At 40.0% G+C, this 19,614-nt stretch overlaps 1 protein-coding gene across 5 annotated transcripts; it reads left to right on the top strand.

Moving 5' to 3' along the window:
- The first annotated feature begins 368 nt into the window (after positions 1–368).
- Positions 369–17,465, top strand: LOC124286064 (glycoprotein 3-alpha-L-fucosyltransferase A-like). Of its 5 annotated transcripts, none has more exons than XM_046722382.1 (3): positions 369–495; positions 2,433–2,593; positions 15,929–17,465. In XM_046722382.1, the coding sequence occupies exon 3, from the start codon at positions 15,940–15,942 to the stop codon at positions 17,107–17,109; it is 1,170 nt and encodes a 389-aa protein (XP_046578338.1). In that variant the 5' UTR covers positions 369–495; positions 2,433–2,593; positions 15,929–15,939; the 3' UTR covers positions 17,110–17,465. The 5 variants fall into 5 exon arrangements, with proteins under 5 accessions (XP_046578338.1, XP_046578342.1, XP_046578340.1 ...); XM_046722386.1 differs by lacking the exon at positions 369–495 and adding an exon at positions 575–604; XM_046722384.1 differs by lacking the exons at positions 369–495; positions 2,433–2,593 and adding an exon at positions 3,084–3,239.
- Positions 17,466–19,614: the final 2,149 nt, after the last annotated feature.

A 19,614-nucleotide genomic window follows, 5' to 3' on the forward strand; every position in this document is an offset into this window, starting at 1 on the left:
CACCCACTCACTCACTCACTCACTCAGGCTGATTCTCGTGTAAGACAGCAAGCAGCTTAATACATCCAGCGGGGCTAAGCTTTTCGTCTTCAGCCTGAACCAACAGCAGCTGACGGCTGACTATCAGGCACCCTCTCAAGACAACAGTTACAGTCCATTTGACTCACTCACTCACTCACTGAGTGGTCTGTCGATTTCATGTGACTGTGCAAAATTTAGTTCGGTGGCAATTATTAGATTTTGTGTTAGTGAGCAAATCATCGGTCTCAAATGAAACCAAACGGACTTCAGCTTTGATAAGACGATGAGATAGCTTGCAGTAGTGTCACACGTAGCTATAGATAATGTGTGCACTACTCCGTAGACGCAAACACTGTCATATCACATCACTTCCTACAACCCGGCTCCTTGACACACTTCACCACCGTCCACGCTTGTCGAAGAACGATATATCCGGGCTATCTAGAGGTCAATGGAGTGGATATCCCGTGAGAGGTAGGCTACAATATATATGCTTACCTGTTCCCCTATCTTTGGTTGTTTTCGTGGGTAGTTTGATCGTATTTGTCATTAGCAGAGGCAAAGGAGCGTGTGTACATTCAAGGTATGCCTCAGCTCTGAATGTCCGGGTTAGTATTGATCTTCAGCAACCCATGTTTGTCATATGACTAATGGGATCGGGTGGTCAGACTCGCTGACTTGGTTGACACATGTCATCGTATACTGGCGGTCTGTACATAATCGGTCTGGACTAGAAAGTCCAGTGACCAGCAGCATGCGCATCGATCTGCGCAATTCGGATACGATGACATGTGTCGACCAAGTCAGAGAGCGTGACCACCCGATCCCGTTAGTCGACTCTTACGACAAGCATGGGTTACTGAAGATCAATTCTCATCCGGACCTTCACGGGTCGAGTAAACTGGCAATACATGGGGAGATGTGTCCACTGGAGAAAGTAGAAGACACCTAAATGAATAAAACCCTCTACAGATTACAGAGGCTTAGCAAAGCGAAAGCTAGGAAGAAATGCATGGGTTACTGAAGACTAATTATAACCCGGACCTTCACGGGTTATTTCCATATACAAATTATGAAACACAAATCTGCATGGACCTTGTTTAGAATTGAGTTCATTATACTTGGTGATATCGGGAATTATAGGCCAACTATTTTTTCAACCTACCTTTTATGTGTGCCAATCACTAATTGCACTTCAGGCAAATATTGGCTATCAGTTTGATGTTGTTACTACTGTGTCCTGTATGTATACGTTTTGGAAAATTTGAGTGATGAATATTCCGAATAAATGTGAGAAACGTTTTTTGACAATATTCATTTCAACCAGCTATTTGTGAGAAAACAATTAACAGCATTCAGTTATGGACATGTTTATACAAAACAGAATCTATATATACATCATCATCATGAAGGTGTCAACATTTGTTTGGAAGCACTCCGACCGCCTCCGTGGTGTAGTGGTTAGAGCGTCCGCCCGGAGAGCGGAAGGTCGAGGGTTCGATCCCCGACCGCGTCATACCAAAAGACGTTAAAATATGGTACTTGTTGGTCCCTGCCTGGCGCTCGGCATTAATGGGTACAACAAGGACTGGTCGGCTCGGAGTCAGTATAATGTGTCTGAGTGGGGTATTCATGCATCACTGCGGCATGGTATCTCAGTGGGCTAGCACTATAAAACCAGCTTAAGTCTGGGCTAGTACAAGCAGCCCCACATACACATACACACGCATGCACGTCGTCATATGAGCGAAATATTCTCAAGCACGACGTTAAACCCAATTTCACCTCACCTTGGAAGCACTCCATTGATGGTGGCCAGTCAAGCAGAACTCTCTGCAAGGGAGATGCATAGACGCTCTCATGAAATTGAAAAGCTTGGAGCAATAACATTTCAATATGATATTGTGAATGATGGTGACAATGATGATGATTGTCACAGAAGATTGGGTTCATCATCTGTGCCACTTCCAGTAGCTGGTGTTACACAAACACCCCCCTCTGCTAGGCATCAATAACAGGAATAGAAGTTATCAGAGCTTCTAGTTTCTGTACTTCCATCCTTTCAAGATATGTAAGAATAAATATAGCCCTGATTAATTTCTAATTTGTGCTCATGTATATTGACAACTCTTCATAAGACTATTTTGTATTGAATGAGTGAGGCTAGTAGTACACCGCTTTTAGCACAGCAATATAACGGGGGGGGAGGCACCAGAAATGGCCTTCATACATTTTATTCGGGTCCTCGGCATGACGAGCGAATGCTTCTACTGCTAGGCTACCCCACCGCCCCATATATTTTATTACACATTAATAAAATACGATTCCTGTGCATGAGGTTTTTGGACATGTAAGCATTCACTGTTTGTATTTAATTTCCAGTGCTACTACTCAAATTGATCTTGTTTCAGGGAAAGGAAGCATTGTACAAACAGAAGAGGGGAACCTGGATGTACTGCAAGACATTTTGCAAATAGATCGGAGGAGGCGACAATTAGAAGCAGAAAAGATGTCATGCAGATAAATATTTGTTATTGATATCGACTGATATTCTTTGTCCAACTACATACAGGTATGTATAGCCTATGCCATGTACAGCCAGTTTAATGTATATATGCTCATTAAATGATTGTATTGAGCTAAATGATCATTGTTTTCTTTGAAATTTTAACCATAAACATTAGTTACCTTAAGCTGGTTTCAAAGATGCAATACTATATTCAACGTCAATATCATGAACAGTTATATATTATACGATCTTGGCTTTCTGTAATATATATCTACAACAAAACAATGGTCGTGGTATGGTGTGGAAAGGTTATCAATCCCACATAAAACTGTTAAACCGATCACTTTGCATATTATGACTGCAGGGAGCAACATTATATCCGGTGAAAAGAAATAAAATTATACAAAAACAACAACATTATGTCAATACACTTTCCTGTATCTGATGCATGTTTCATGATTCATTGATTTAATCAATCCCCTAAAGGGAACCGACTGACTGACCGTAAAATAAGGCTCCTATTTCATAGAATAGTGTGTGGATTAAGCGCAGAATATTGATCAAGTCTACAAATAGTATAGGGTTACACTGTCGGTACAAGGTGTGCTGCCGGGTAGAGAAGGCGGCAGTTCAGAAGCTGTCGATAATAAATGATTATACAGGGTCATATCTCGCTGGCGGGCACCTGGCTGAATACTGCTTGTTCAAGGTAGTGTTGGTTTTAATTTTAATTTAACAAAGCAATGCATTACCCTTCCCGTTACTAAACATGAAAATATGTGATCCCAGCGTCAAACATGTTCTTTGGCTGATTATGCAAACAGTGACAGCGCAATGTTAATGATGTCGCCACCATGGAAGATATTTGTCCGTTTCCGTGCTGAACACTGTGTCACACTGACCTGGGTGGCTGGCCGGCCGGAAGGTGTTTGATAAACAAAGTTTTCATGAGGTCATTGTATTCGAAATGTATTTTGATAATATCATGTGCTCGAAGATCAAACTAAAATCAAAGTTACATTGTAATTAGGTATATAAATCAGAAATCTGCAAATGTTGAAGGGAACGGTTTTGGGTGAGATGTGTTTTTATACAAAGAAGTTCCGCAATATTTCACCACAATAGATATTTGACAGATATTATAAATGATTTATACTGAGACGAACAATCACAATGACAATTTTTTGTCGTAAAGGCTTAAGGCCCATGGCACATGGAGTTTGCGATCCATTATGCACGTTTCGTCCAGCATTTTGACTGCATAATTTAAAAGAAAGAAAAAATACAATATTAGTTGTGATAGAGGTTATTACACAGAGTATCAGTGCGTAACATATGACGCAGTTTTGTTGAAACAGTTGATATCGTTTGTCATTATATACAAATATGATATTCATATAGGCACGTTATATCGTTTACATAAACCCTTTTCGTAAATAATCTAATTAATACCCTTTGTGCCTTCTGTTTACCTACATGTTTATAACCACATTGAATTAAGTGATACAACCATAAGGTTTTTACCTGAAGTAGATATTCAATATCCAAGAGTGAACTGAAGGTACTAGACATGATTAATATATAACAACAAGACACAGCTTCCCTTTCCACTGTTGTTTTGTTTGTTTTTCTAAAAATCTTTTTATTTGTTCCCATAATTGAGTACAAGCATATAGAGTAAAGCAATAAATGCATAAATAATAAATACATGATCAAAGTTCATTGGGTTCAACAAAAATGTTAGGTCAACTGATAGCATAGAGAGAATATACTCCAGTAAAAGTATTCCCCTTTTATTAAAGATTACGTCAGAAATTAAATATTGAGAATAAAGGAAACCATTTGTCTGAACTTTTTATCAGATTTATTGTTCCTTCTGGATATGAAATTTTCAACCGTATAAATGTCTTTCAATTTTTTTTAAAAATTATTAACTTTTGGAATTATTTTCTTCAAAGTGCAAGTATATATATATTTTTTAGCAGATAAGATTATCTGATTCAGTAATGGCTTATTACCTAAAATTCCAAACCACACCAAGGTCTTTGTTATTTCAAATTTCTGTATATTATGGATTATCCAGTTTTCAAGTTCCTTCCAGAAGGTTTGGGTTACAACACATTCCCAATATACATGACATAAAGTTTCACTATCAACATTACAAAGGCTACATACTGCATTGTCAACCAGTTTCATTTTCATAAGTTCTTTTTTTGTTTCCCATTCCACTGTTCCTCAATCATTAGATCGTTGCTGAAAGGCCTATGTAAACACAGCATTGCCACCGAAATCTTGATCTATCCAAACATAATTTTAAAGTGAAATAATACACTTTAAACATGGCTTACCCTACCTGGCCTGGTTCCCGAGTATAAGTTGTTTCAGGTTAACATTCACAGTCCGATTGGATGAACACCATCTACATTCAAATACGCCAATACGTATGATGAAACTGTTTATACGGAAACCATTTATAGTACATACCATGACGTACCATTTACTTTCAAATAACACTACTTGTATAGTCCGTTTGGCTCAAAAGCGGACCGATGAATTGCAATCTAACTCGAAAACTAATAAACATAAAATACGAGGGAGGAGTTCAGAGAAAGGGACAGTCCGGTGTTCGAAACGAATGGAGACGGCACAACACAGGTTAATGAATACAGTCAGGCCGCGGTAATCCGGTCCTCGTTAATCCGAATCCACCGACTTCCGAACGCTACTCACCGGGCACCAAATCATCTCCCTATATATTGTATATAATTGACACCTCGTTAGTCCGATGATTCAGTTTCCGCCTCCGAACGCTGGTCAGTCGGAACGGATTGGACTAATTAAGTTGTAAACAGCTGCGTTAATCCGAACGATTGAAGTTGACCGCGCCATAGTTTTTGAATAACATTATAAAACTAAACTTCATATTTATCAACAGTAGGATTATAATTTCCTTCATAAACATAGGCTTCATCTATGACCTCAGAGTCTCGATAGTAAGGAAAGATATCAAGGGGAAGTAACTCGGTGCATATACTGTGGTTTCAGCAGTACGAACGTTTCACTATCCGAACGGTTTTTTTTAAAAAACCAAAGTGTTCGTATTAACGAGGTCTGACTGTAAATAACTTTGTCTGTGAACGTGCACGTGCTTCTCGAACACCTGGCTGTCATTTTCTCTGCACTCCTCCCTCGTAACAAACAGTGAACTGTGTCAATATTTTAATGATAGTTTGTAAAACAACGTTATTATTTTTAGGACAAAAATTCTGCAAAAAACTCACAGTGTGGGTATGATGTTTTGATTATGATCAGCGTTTCATTGAGTATGTTATGTTTGTTAGTTTTCGAGTTAGATTGCAATTCATCGGTCCGCTTTTGAGCCAAACGGACTGTAGTGTTTTGATTATGTTAAGACAATCAAGTACTTTTTTAATTGATGACACTAACCACCTTCGTCAGCTATTCAAATAGGGACCAGAATATCGCGAGCACCCTCCTACCAATTGGGTACTCTATAGTGACTGTGGATGCTGATGAATCTAAGGTTGTTCTAACCAAGTGGTAAAAGCGTTCGCTCGATGACGTGGGTACGATACCCCAGACGAGTGAAATGTGCGAAGCCTGTTTTTGGTGTTCTTCCACGCGGAGATATTACTGGAATATTGCAAATGGTGGCGTAAAACTACACTCATTCTCGTATGCCCAAAGGGGAGGACTGACCTGTTGAAGTAACCTTGTGTGGCTTGAGGCAGTCACCAATTCTCACAGAGAATGCCCAATTTGAAAAGCACAAATCGTAAAAAATAAAGACAATATGTCTGTCACTTGTTGTTGCTGTTTTATTGAAGAAAGTGCCCCGAACGAAAATCAGAAATTGTAGCACTCAAGGGGAGCTTGTAAAAATTCCATCACATCTCATACAATACCACCCTACACGATCGTTGTAATCTACGTGACTGTTCTTTATGACGGCTGCATGACACATTGAAGGGAGATATCATGCACAAAGTTCAGTTGTTAATCCCAAAGTTGTGTTTCGTTAAGGAAACATTACATGTAACATCCTCTCCACTCAGTTGAGTTTGTTAGCATTATAACAATAAACTTGATCAAGTCAAAGCTCTTGAAAATATAACTTTGTGTTATACTGTTAAAAGCAGTTCTTTACGCAAAAGAAGTCGACAAAAAGAATCGACATCTGAGAGGTAATATCATGAACTTTACTGACAATACAACAGCATTTATAAAAGGTAATATTATTGATCAGGTTGTGAATGAACGCCTTTGTAACGTAGATTACAGATTTGCACAAAAAACACTTGTTCACATGAATAACCTTCATTCCTTCTTTCTCCCTATTCCCTTGTCCGTAACCCCGCTGGATCTCGGCATGAATCTTGCCCATTCTGTCAGAATTCAACGATGATATTTTTGTAATCTACGTTACAAACTAATTCATTGGACGTAATAATCGTCCTCATATATCGTCCTCATTCATAATTGCAATCTATGTTACCATACTTTGAGGAGCGAGTACAAAATTGAGGTGAAAGATATGTTGCAGTGTTCTAAGAGATCGAAATATACGTTTAGGGTCAATATCAATATGTCTAAAAATCTATGTGATATTGAGCTTCACGAAATACAACTTTTGTCAATCTTTTGAAATGATGGCTAACGACACCCAAATATAGTGATCATTACCAAATGCTTCTACTGAAGAAATTATCAACGAGTAGAACAATTGTTTTGAAATATTGTGAAACTATATAATAGCATATTTTGTTACGTGCATATATCCATGCTAAAGCATGTTCAAAGTGCACAAGATAAAGATTAGATTAATGGTAAAGAGCTACAGTTCAAAGGCTATCTTGAACATGTGTGTTTTTAGATTGGATCTGAATGAATTAAAGTCACAACAGTCTCTGAGGCTCTGCGGGAGACTGTTCCAGGCTATAGATCCTGCATGGACAAAGGACCTCTTTCCATACATCACTGTCTTTACTTTGGGAACAACAAGCAAGTTCTTTTCCTGTGAACGGAGAGATCGGGATCGGTTAGAGGTGAGGTGAGGTGATATTGGGTTTAACGTCGTGCTTGAGAATAGTTCGCTCATATGACGACGTGCATGCGTGTGTATGTGTAGGTGCGGCTGCTTGTACTAGCCCAGACTTAAGCTGGTTTTATAGTGCTAACCCACTGAGGTAGCATGTCACAGTGAAGCATGAATACCCCACTCAGACACATTATACTGACTCCGAGCAGACCAGTCCTTGATGTACCCTTTAAAGCCGAGTGCCAGACAGGGACCAACAAGTACCATATTTTAAAGTCTTTTGGTATGACGCGGTCGGGGATCGTACCCACGACCTTCCGCTCTCCGGGCGGACGCTCTAACCACTCAACCATGGAGGCGGTCGGGGATCGGTTAGAAGATTGGATAGATAAGAAGGTGCAGTTCCAGTGAGACAGCGGAAAACAAGGCATAAGAGTTTAAACTGGATCCTCAACTCGACTGGAAGCCATTCGAGAGTGTACAGTATAGGAGTAATGTGTTCATATTTTCCAGAGCGAGTCGCGATACGGGCGGCGACGTTCTGCACTCTCTGCAGCTTGGCTATCTGGGTCTTTGATGAACCGGCCCCAATAGTCAGGTCTCATTGCAAGTGACTTCTTGATTCAACTGTAAGTATTGATATGTTGCGGAATTGACAAGATCAAACATTCAAGTATCAAGAGCTGACTCCACTTTGACTGATCAGGACCTCCGTTTCTCTGGACCAAGGAGAATGCACTCTGTCTTGTTGCTGTTGAGCTTAAGTTTGTTGTGGGTCAACCAGGATTTAACGTCATCACAGCATTGACTCATGTCTGTTAGTGCGCTACATGACTGTTCTTGGTCTGCAGGAAAACACTTGTATAGCTGTGCATCATCTGCATATTGATGACGATTTATGTTGTTTTCGGCAATAACTTTTCCAAACCTTAACATACAAAGTGAAAAGGACCGGCCCCAGGACCGATCCCTGTAGTACACCATGTTTGAGATGGACTGGGGCAGAGTGGTGTCCGTCTATGAGCACAGTCTGACGGTGGGAGGTTAGGTAGGACTTGAACCAACAGAGAGCGGTGCCATCAATGTGAAAATCACACCTGAGACGATGAATGAGCATGTCATGATCAATTGTATCAAAAGCCGAACTTAAATCGAGGAGTGTTAAGATACCAAGATTGTTGTTGTCCAAACCATGTCATAGATCATTTTGGACTTTATCAAGAGCAGTCTCAGTGGAGTGGTGAGCACGATAGGCTGACTGAAGATGGTCATACAAGTCATGTTGCTGGAGATGTTCTGACATCCTCACATTCACTGCTCGCTCAATGAGTTTTGAAACATACGAGAGGTTGGATACAGGTCTGTAATTGCCAAGTACATTCCAGTCAAGGTTTTGCTTCTTTCAAAAGAGGCTTCACTAGCGCAGTTTTGAAAACAGCGGGCATTTCACCGTGTTCAAGACTTGTGTTGATGATTCTGGTGAGTACTGGGAGAAGAACATTAAGATGATCTAAAAGTACAGATGTAGGCAAAGGGTCAAGAGCACAAGATTTGGGGATTGATCTCCTGATCAACATGCTTACTTCAGCCTCATTGAAAGGTCTGAAATGTGTGAGAGTATGCTCGTCATTGTCACTTGAGTCTCGATAATTTGGGGACACTCTGGAAACTTCAGGATCATGTCTGGAGTCACTGTCGCCAAAATGTGACATGTTACCAGATCCTACCATTGAATCATGGATTTTGGCTATTTTATTTGTGAAGAAATTCTGAAAGACGTCTGGCAGCTTATCAGGAGGGTGGGACAAGATGGGAGGTCTGGATGAGTCTTTACCAAGAAGGTGGGACACAAGTTGATGGAGACACCGAGGATCGAATATTGATTCCTGGATTCTGCTGTTCAGGGTTGCTTGCTTAGCACGCCTTATCTCCAAGGTGACCCTGTTCCTGGCAGCGCAGTAGATCCGCCCGTGTACTTCCAGGAGAGACGATCTCCAGGCACGCTCAGCACGACGTCTACTGCATTTAGCCTCTAACACATCTGAGGTCATAGTCCATGGTGTCACAGGCCTGTCCGTTACTCGCCTGTTTTTCAGAGGCGCGTGTTTGTCCAATACACCCAGAAGTGTAGAGTTAAACAGTTCTGACAGTTCATTTAGATCCGGGGAGGACATTGCACAAGAATGCTATTTGATAAGTCAACACTGAATGCAGTTTTATCAATAGCTTTTAAGTTCCGACACTGCTTGACTTTCTTTGGGTGCGGAGACTTATCTACATCCAGAGAGAAAATGATCAGATAATGGTCTGATATTTGAAGTAAATTAACAAGCAGTCTTACCTGTTTCACAGGGAATTTCCCAAATAAAGATGTGGGTCTTCAGGCGTTGTCTACCACATTCAATGCGACTGTGGTGACGCATACATAGGAGAAACGTGCCGCCCCCTAAACCTACGAATCAAGGAACATCAGACATCTGTAAAGAAAAAAGACTCCAAATCAGCCATTTCCGACCACACCCAAGCCCACCCAAACCATACCATACTTTGGAACAACATCAGCATCCTAGAAGCCAACCGGTCAGAATACAAGATAAGAAAACTCTTAGAGGCAATCAACATCAAACGACTCAACCCGGCAATCAACAGAGATCAAGGTTATTACATCCCAGGGCTTACGATCAACTAATCAATCCTAATCAAGAATAACCCACCCTTTGTCTACTGGCTTCAATCATTCCTATCACATCAAGTCTCATGTCAACACACTGTACATCAACCTCTTCTACTGTATAAACCAATACCCGCCATGTATATATTTCTCCTTGTGCAAATGTTTGTGTATCATTTGCTTGATAACGGTGTTAGGATCTACACCGAAACGTCGCAAGTACTACTGCAACAAAGACGTTGTCTATCAATAAAAAGTGTTCCACTTTATTATGCTAATCCCTTCACCTTTTTCATAGGTTTTACATTCATGTACGTACAATCTATGGGAAGTCAGTTTAAACACCCTATGATGGTAAACATACTAATTGTATCCATTTGTTTAAACACTACAGCTTTGGCGACACCAAGAATGAATAAATTGTGACACATGTTTTGATTGTTACAAACAAAATAGTGATTTCCAGTTAATTTCTACGAATCATACCATGTTTACTTGGTAGTACTGGATGCGTATTTGACTTTTATTCGTGTTTATTCGTCTGCTAAACAAGTACAAATCAAAATGAAAGAAGAAATAGGAATTGGGGCATTCTCTCTAAGAATTGGTGAAAAGCCTGCGCTCGATGACGTCGGTACGATACCCCAGACGAGTGAAATTTGGTGTTCTTCCACGCGGAGATATTATAGCAGTTGCAAAATGTGTTTATTTTTACCTAAAATTGTGCAGATATTTCTCAACAAAGTCGATTTTATATTTCTCACACTTTGTTAAAGTATTCACGATGTAAGAGACTGATTATCGGCAACTTGCGTAACTGACAGCTGTCTATGCCGCCGTTATCGCCCATGCCGCTAAGAGCCTAATTGAATATACCCTCCAGTGTTTGTAGTGACCGCTCCGGCCACAACTTAATGGTCAAATATTCACGCCTGTACACACTGTAAAATCAGACAGACGTAGATGTGTATGCTTAACCACGCACATTACTGGTTATTACTCAACTTTTCCGATAACACACGGCCAAGGCAATTATAATCTTTTAAGCCATCTGCCAAAATTGAGCAATATTGCGAAGCCACAACTCTTCAAAAGAGAGGTATAGCGTCACCTCCATATTTGGGAAATTGGTTATATCATACAAGCAGAGGGTCCAGCTATATAAGCACCAGGGTCTGACACATACATCAGTCTGACCCTGGAACCCTTCTGTTTGTATTAAGGTAAGCCATAGTTACTTATTACTTTGCTGTTTTCATATTTTTGCTTACAATGTGCCTTACTTGAACAATGAACCTAGTTCTACACGTTATCAAATTTATGTTCTAACCTTGTACCTTGGCCGTGCTGTTATGATATATGTAACTTGGTATCATTTACTACGGTAGTTCTGTATCCAACACTTTGTAAGATTACTCTAGTTATAACTTAAACATACAATTCGGCTAAGTATCACAGGCGTGGTTTACAAGTTAGGCTTTTATTATTTCTACCCAATCGTAATATGTGTCCTGGAAGTTTTCCGTTAACAATGTATATACGTGCGTTTTGCAATTTAGAATATGTACATGTTACACTCTGCGAGAATATGTTTTAAGTCGCTAATTTGGCACGGACTGTAATATTCATATGTGTGCCGTTGTAAAGTGATTTTCAAATATAATGCAAGATGTTGAATAACATGAAGCATTAGCTATGTCCATACTTTCCGGTGTCAACACACTGTTCAGTTTCATGTACAATTCCTGCCTGACGACAGAGTTATCAATTTACTTCAAATCAGATGTTTTACCATCACATATTGTCGAAAACCAAAACCAAGTCAGTGCAGGTATATGTTTTATATTGTGACTAAATGTTTTCGTAGATATTGTATTCTCAGGTTACTAAGTTGTGACTGCATATGTTTAGAAGAAATACTTGAACATTAAGTTATTCTGACTAAATGCGTACATCATTAGCAACGCCTAAGTGCATATATTAATTCCATTTGATACACGCTACTGTCGTTCACTATCGTCAATTATCAAGCGTTTTTGGCCAATGACCATCAAGCCCACCTTAGCCTCAAACGAATAGCTGAAAGTGCCAAAAGGATCAAACCATTTTCCAGTCAATCGCTGAGCCATTGCTTGATGGACAACTACCATTGCCAAGTACCTGGCCAGCCACAAACACTATAATTGCCATTTCTGCGTCTGTTGTTTCGGCCATTTCAATTTTATTAGTTACTTGGATGTTTTTCAAAGTTCGTACACTTTCAGCTACGCTCATGCTAGTCACTCGTGTAGCTCCCCGTTAAATCTATTGCAACACCCATCTTTAATTTATAACGCCCATACTACCCATAGTCCCACAGCCTCCAGGCTTCGTCATCTCTTCTCTTACAGACTATCATGTTTCTATCCTTCTTGGTATCATTGTCCTAGCTGTCACTACTATCCTTATCATCCTTCTCATCCGACATCGTTCGAGACTACAAAATGGTCTTATCTTGGAACTAACTACTGGTCCTGGTGTGTCACACTATTCCCATTCTTTCCTTAACACTTTGTCCTGCTTACTGGGACATACAGCCCCCATACACTGTCGGACGCCTCCGTATTTCTGGTTACTTGTTTCCAACTCTCTCTGTAGACTGGCCTGACTTCATTGTTACTAGTAAACTTACAGAAACGTCCATCACTATCCCCCGAACACTTCAAATATCCTTCCTTACTGCACGTAAACTTCACCGTTTCTTTAAACAACCATTCACCGCCTATGTGTTTGCTTATTCATAATGGCTATTATAAGGTTCTCGATCCACTTTCAATACCTACTTCATTTTAGTTTTTGTTGACATATGGCAAAGCAAATTGTATAGTCTCTCTCATTGTACATTTAGGATGGGCATATCATGTTGTTGAGCAGTACTTACTCATTTTCATATTTTCATTCTGCAATGTATGACTTTCTGACTTATGTATATCAATGTTGACTATGTATTTCTTTTTGATGATTGACTCATATTGTGTTATATTTTTATGTGTTTTGATGTTACATAATTGCTTTTGCGGTCAAAAGCTTTCCAGGACACAGGGGTACTATAGCAGTTGCAAAATGTGTTTATTTTTACCTAAAATTGTGCAGATATTTCTCAACAAAGTCGATTTTATATTTCTCACACTTTGTTAAAGTATTTACGATGTAAGAGACTGATTATCGGCAACTTGCGTAACTGACAGCTGTCTATGCCGCCGTTATCGCCCATGCCGCTAAGAGCCTAATTGAATATACCCTCCAGTGTTTGTAGTGACCGCTCCGGCCACAACTTAATGGTCAAATATTCACGCCTGTACACACTGTAAAATCAGACAGACGTAGATGTGTATGCTTAACCACGCACATTACTGGTTATTACTCAACTTTTCCGATAACACACGGCCAAGGCAATTATAATCTTTTAAGCCATCTGCCAAAATTGAGCAATATTGCGAAGCCACAACTCTTCAAAAGAGAGGTATAGCGTCACCTCCATATTTGGGAAATTGGTTATATCATACAAGCAGAGGGTCCAGCTATATAAGCACCAGGGTCTGACACATACATCAGTCTGACCCTGGAACCCTTCTGTTTGTATTAAGGTAAGCCATAGTTACTTATTACTTTGCTGTTTTCATATTTTTGCTTACAATGTGCCTTTTAACTTGAACAATGAACCTAGTTCTACACGTTATCAAATTTATGTTCTAACCTTGTACCTTGGCCGTGCTGTTATGATATATGTAACTTGGTATCATTTACTACGGTAGTTCTGTATCCAACACTTTGTAAGATTACTCTAGTTATAACTTAAACATACAATTCGGCTAAGTATCACAGGCGTGGTTTACAAGTTAGGCTTTTATTATTTCTACCCAATCGTAATATGTGTCCTGGAAGTTTTCCGTTAACAATGTATATACGTGCGTTTTGCAATTTAGAATATGTACATGTTACACTCTGCGAGAATATGTTTTAAGTCGCTAATTTGGCACGGACTGTAATATTCATATGTGTGCCGTTGTAAAGTGATTTTCAAATATAATGCAAGATGTTGAATAACATGAAGCATTAGCTATGTCCATACTTTCCGGTGTCAACACACTGTTCAGTTTCATGTACAATTCCTGCCTGACGACAGAGTTATCAATTTACTTCAAATCAGATGTTTTACCATCACATATTGTCGAAAACCAAAACCAAGTCAGTGCAGGTATATGTTTTATATTGTGACTAAATGTTTTCGTAGATATTGTATTCTCAGGTTACTAAGTTGTGACTGCATATGTTTAGAAGAAATACTTGAACATTAAGTTATTCTGACTAAATGCGTACATCATTAGCAACGCCTAAGTGCATATATTAATTCCATTTGATACACGCTACTGTCGTTCACTATCGTCAATTATTAAGTTGGCAAATGTCCGGTAAATAGCAATCATTTGGAAGCTACGAAATTTAGTGTATGTGTATTGTAGGTTAGTTCGTAAAGAACCGGGGTTTTTCAGATTTCCAAACCGACAGACATATTCTTCATAACTTTCTATACTGAGCCGTTAACAGCTTAGTTGTTATAATACATGTAGTGAGTTTGTTTACATTATCAGTTTAAAGCACTTAAGTAGGTTTAACGAATAAACGCTAATGCTGTAAAATCTATGCAACAATGCAACGGTAACGGTTCATTAGCATGCCGCCACACTGGTCAGTACAGCCAGTCCACTTATAGATTGCTTACTTGTGACGTAACGTACCGTAGTCACTCTCAGTGCGTTCTAACGATCAGCCACATTGTCTTTCATTTACACCCATGGAGTAGCTGTATATCACTCAATATGTTGAACTGATTTAATGATATTTATTGGTCAATTATATCACTGCTCCTCTGTAACTGTTATGTTACATTTACCGTACATCCGGCATTAACAGTACATGTTAAGGAACACCGTACAGTACATGTTAAGGAACACCGTACGGGCGTACCGTATTTGATGTAAAGGACGCCCCTATGTTGAAAGAAAGGAGTTCAAGAAAGGTGTAATGTGTCATGAGTAAATGTTCACAATAAATGAATACAGATCATGTTAAGTCAGATATTTTTAGTACAGACGTGCAGTTGTTAACTATAACTATATAAATGTTTGTATTACACCTTCGTTACGGTAGAGGTACCTTGCATTGAGTTTAACTTAATTGATAATGATTTATTATATAGTAATGTTTATATGTTTATTCTACCCTTCTCATGTGCATCAATGACATTTATATAATTGTGGTTGAATGATTTTGTATGACATTGAATCCATATATTAATAAAAGAGTCTGACCCTGGAACCCTTCTGTTTGTATTAAGGTGTGGAGATCCCTCCCGGCTAATTCCCCAATTCTAGGTACGAAGTACCTTGGCCGTAAGCCAAGCACGACTTCAATATTACAGGAATATTGCAAAAGGTGGCGTAAAACAATACTCATTCTCGTATGCCAAAAGGGGAGGACTGACCTGTTGAAATAACCTTGTGTGGCTTAAGGCAACATGTTCGCATTTGACAGTAAGATGATTTTGATTAAATAAGTGAATATGATTATTAATATGCATTTACCTGACTTTCACCTTCTTGATTAATTGTAGTGTGTTTTGTTTCAGCTTCGGCCACTATGACTTACAAGTACAAAATATGTTTCGTCACATGCCTGGTGACATCTCTTGCTGCTGTAGCTATCTACCTGCCAAGTACTGGATTACTGGATGTGCTTCCATTGCAAACGTCCAGTTCAACAACACTGAACACAAGACAACTGTCCCTCCTCGAAGTGTCCCTAAAGCATCCCCTCGTGCTTCATAGACGGAGTGTGAACATTACTTCAGCAGGTTACGAAACGCGGAAACGTATTGTGTGGATGAACGTTCCACCTTGGTACAAGACTGTAAACTCATTCGACCACTGTTGCATTCGTTCGTGTGAAATAAGTTCGAACGAGGCACACATTTCATCTGCTGATGCCGTGATTGTCAATGGCGTTACGTTGCCTTCATCAAAACACCCAAACACCAACATGAACCAGGTGTGGATTATGTATGGGTGGGAAGCACCTCTTCACTATCATTCAAACACGATTTTCCGTTCTGACTGGAATGGACGTTTTAACTGGACATTGACGTACCGCCTGGATTCGGATATACCCTTTCCTTACAATAGGATCTTGTATACAGGAGGCACTGTGAATATAAGTGATGTTTTGAGACGAAAAAGCCGATCAATAGCTTGGTTTGTAAGTAACTGTGGTACACCGTCAAAGAGGGAAGTGTATGTGAAGGAACTGCAAAAGCATATTGATGTTGACATCTATGGTGCCTGCAGACATAACAAGAGTTTTGACTGCCCTAAAGAAAGGTCCTTTGAGTGTTTGGGCCTGTTAAACACAACGTATAGGTTTTACCTTTCGTTTGAAAATTCCCTTTGTAAAGACTATATCACAGAAAAGTTCTACAACACGTTCATGACTTCAGCTATTCCCATCGTTCGTGGAGGCGCTAACTATACACGTCTTTTGCCAGAAGGAACATTCATCAACACGGCATCATTTGACAGTCCCAAGAGTTTGGCAAATTATATCAAATATTTGGAGAGAAACGAGACAGCTATGGGGGATATTCTGCAAAAGAAGCACAAGTATGCATACATTAATTCAGAAAGTACGGACTTTGATTGGAGATGTCAGCTGTGTGCCAAGTTACATGGTAATATTACAAGAACGCATTACATTGATATGAAAGAGTGGTTAAAAACTGGAAAATGCCAAGAAGAGCCAAAAGATCTGCCGTAATGTTTGGTGTTGTTCGAAACCTGTCCTAATCGTAATATATCATAACGGGAAATGTAAAAGAAAGGTTTTTGTTCCCAGTTACTTCTTGGAACACAGTTACAGTGAGCGAGTGGATGAGTGCACACGTGTTAACAATATTCCAGCAATATAAGGGCGGGGACACCAGAAATAGGCTTCACGCATTGTACCCATGTGGGCAACTGGACATGGGTCTACTGACGGGCAATCGCGTGTACCACAAGGCTTCACTAAACCACATGACACGCCCTCTACATACACGCTCTCACCTACACACAGAGATAAGCGTCTTTTACGCCACCCTCACTACACATACACGTTACATACATCAACCACAATAAAGAATGCTACATCTCCCCAGCATACTAACAAACAAGTACATTTAATAGGACAAACTATTATATGAGTGTCAAACACCATTTGAGGATTTGAAGAATTAGTTTACGACGATAGTATATATCAGCTGTATTCACATGTCAATAAAGCATTACATTTCTCAGTTGAAGTGGTGCGACATACATTCATTCACAGCACTCAAAACGCCACACCGCGGACCATCTTAAATGTACCAATCAGTTAATGGTAGACCTTGGTCTCGACTGAGTTAAAACAAAAAGATGAAGTTCTATCCTGGAAGGAGTGAGTAAGTGAGTTTGGTTTTACGCCGCTTGTAGCAATATTCCAGCAATATCACGGCATGTTGACCACTTTCTAAATGGCATTGTGTATTCAAAACTTCGGCCGTGGGAGCTGTGCCATTTTACACAAAGTCGGTGGTCAAGACTATCAGTTATCCGACTCCCATCGTTGTGGAAGCCGTGGTGGCTGAATGGGTTAGACGGCAGACTTTGTGCACAGGCGATGAGGTGCCTGATTCTGAGGGTGTGGGTTCGAATTCCGGATGGGACTCACACAAACTAACAAAAGTACTAGAATCTGTACTTTACTGAGAAAGTGAAATCACAAATATAACATGTGTTACACACTGACACAAGTTTGTATCACATGGGAAATAACTTGTACAGGAGCCAAGAGAGAAAAGAGTACGGGGGGCCGTGGGAATCAGGATGTCCGAGGCCAGGATCAGACACCAGGGATCCAATCAGAACCACCTGCCATATCCATGGTAGGGGACAGTCACGCTGGAGCTGTGGCCAGGGCCCAGCGTGAGACAGTGATTGTACGACGCTTCACGAGGATATCACTGACTGGCAGGACTACACTACTGGAAATTATTACAGGTTTGTTAAATTTCTATTTGGAACATTCCCGAAATTTTCTAAAATTAGCAGAATGACTTATTAAAATATATGGAGTCTGTCGATAAAGTTCGACTCACAGAAAATGAAGTTATGATTTAGATTTAGAAAGTGATTTTACAGATGATCAAATTATGTACTCACCCCCTTCAATTTTTTTAATTGGAGAGGGGGTGTGGGTGTGCGGTGGGTGTGGGGCTGGGGTGGGAAGGGGGTAACAACCATTATTGGCATGAGTATATATCAGAAAAGATCCTGGACAGATTGATCTCATTAACAAGAACTGAAAATTAATTAATTTCATTACCGTGTTACTTCTCATGTAGGCACTCGTGAAGAGCAACCTCCTCGTGGTCGGTGCTGGGTAACGCTAATAGCTCTTCAACCCCCTGTGTGGACCCGGGGGCATATTGGTCCACGGCACCCCATTGCTGGTTGTAAGACCGAATGGGGCAACCTGTTTGCCGTGGGTTGCGCCTCTGTGTCGGTGGAGGACGGCAGTCTGGTGTTTGAGGGCACTGGTTCCAGGAACAGCGTTCCTTTGCCCAACACACCGCTTTGACCGTGACTTCACCTATACGGGTGGTAGAATGGGCACGATTCTATCAGTCGGCTGGTCACGCTGTGCCCTGTGCACAGAAATTATTTGTGCACATTTAAATTATTGGGTATTGGTACTTTTAATGTCTAGTATACAAATTATTGATAAATCTAATTGCCTAGAGTCCTAGGCTCATATGCTAATCTAGTTATAGATTGTGAATTCCATGTTCTTTAGAAAAGTGTCATGGCCCGAACCATATCATGACTTTTCAAGTCTGTATTTTCTGGAGTTTAACATCCCTGTAACCCTGGTGTTGTAGTCTGGTTTCAACTGCAGTATCGTTCTTGATGACGCTCGACGGTATTGTTGAATTATATATATTATAACAGTATTACACCATGGCTAACAACGCTCACTCTGGTTCATAGAAAACGAGCAAACGTCGTCATATGTCCTCTTCATCCGATGAAGAGATATCTTCTTTAATTAATGATTCCTGGCCAAGGTTTTTGGTTATTGAAAGTGCTGATGTCACTCGACTCCTGTACGGTTCTCTTTTAATTAAATGCTTACGAAGGCAATAGTCTGTCATTCCGCTGGGATTACAGCAGTTTGTATACAACCAGGTTGTTGTTTCAGTTCACAAGACTCACAACACATGTAGAGGTATCAGGTTTGGCTCAA

The sequence above is a fragment of the Haliotis rubra genome, unplaced genomic scaffold (assembly GCF_003918875.1).
Source record: "Haliotis rubra isolate DU_JTF1 unplaced genomic scaffold, ASM391887v1 Scf374, whole genome shotgun sequence".
Lineage (NCBI taxonomy): Eukaryota > Metazoa > Mollusca > Gastropoda > Lepetellida > Haliotidae > Haliotis > Haliotis rubra.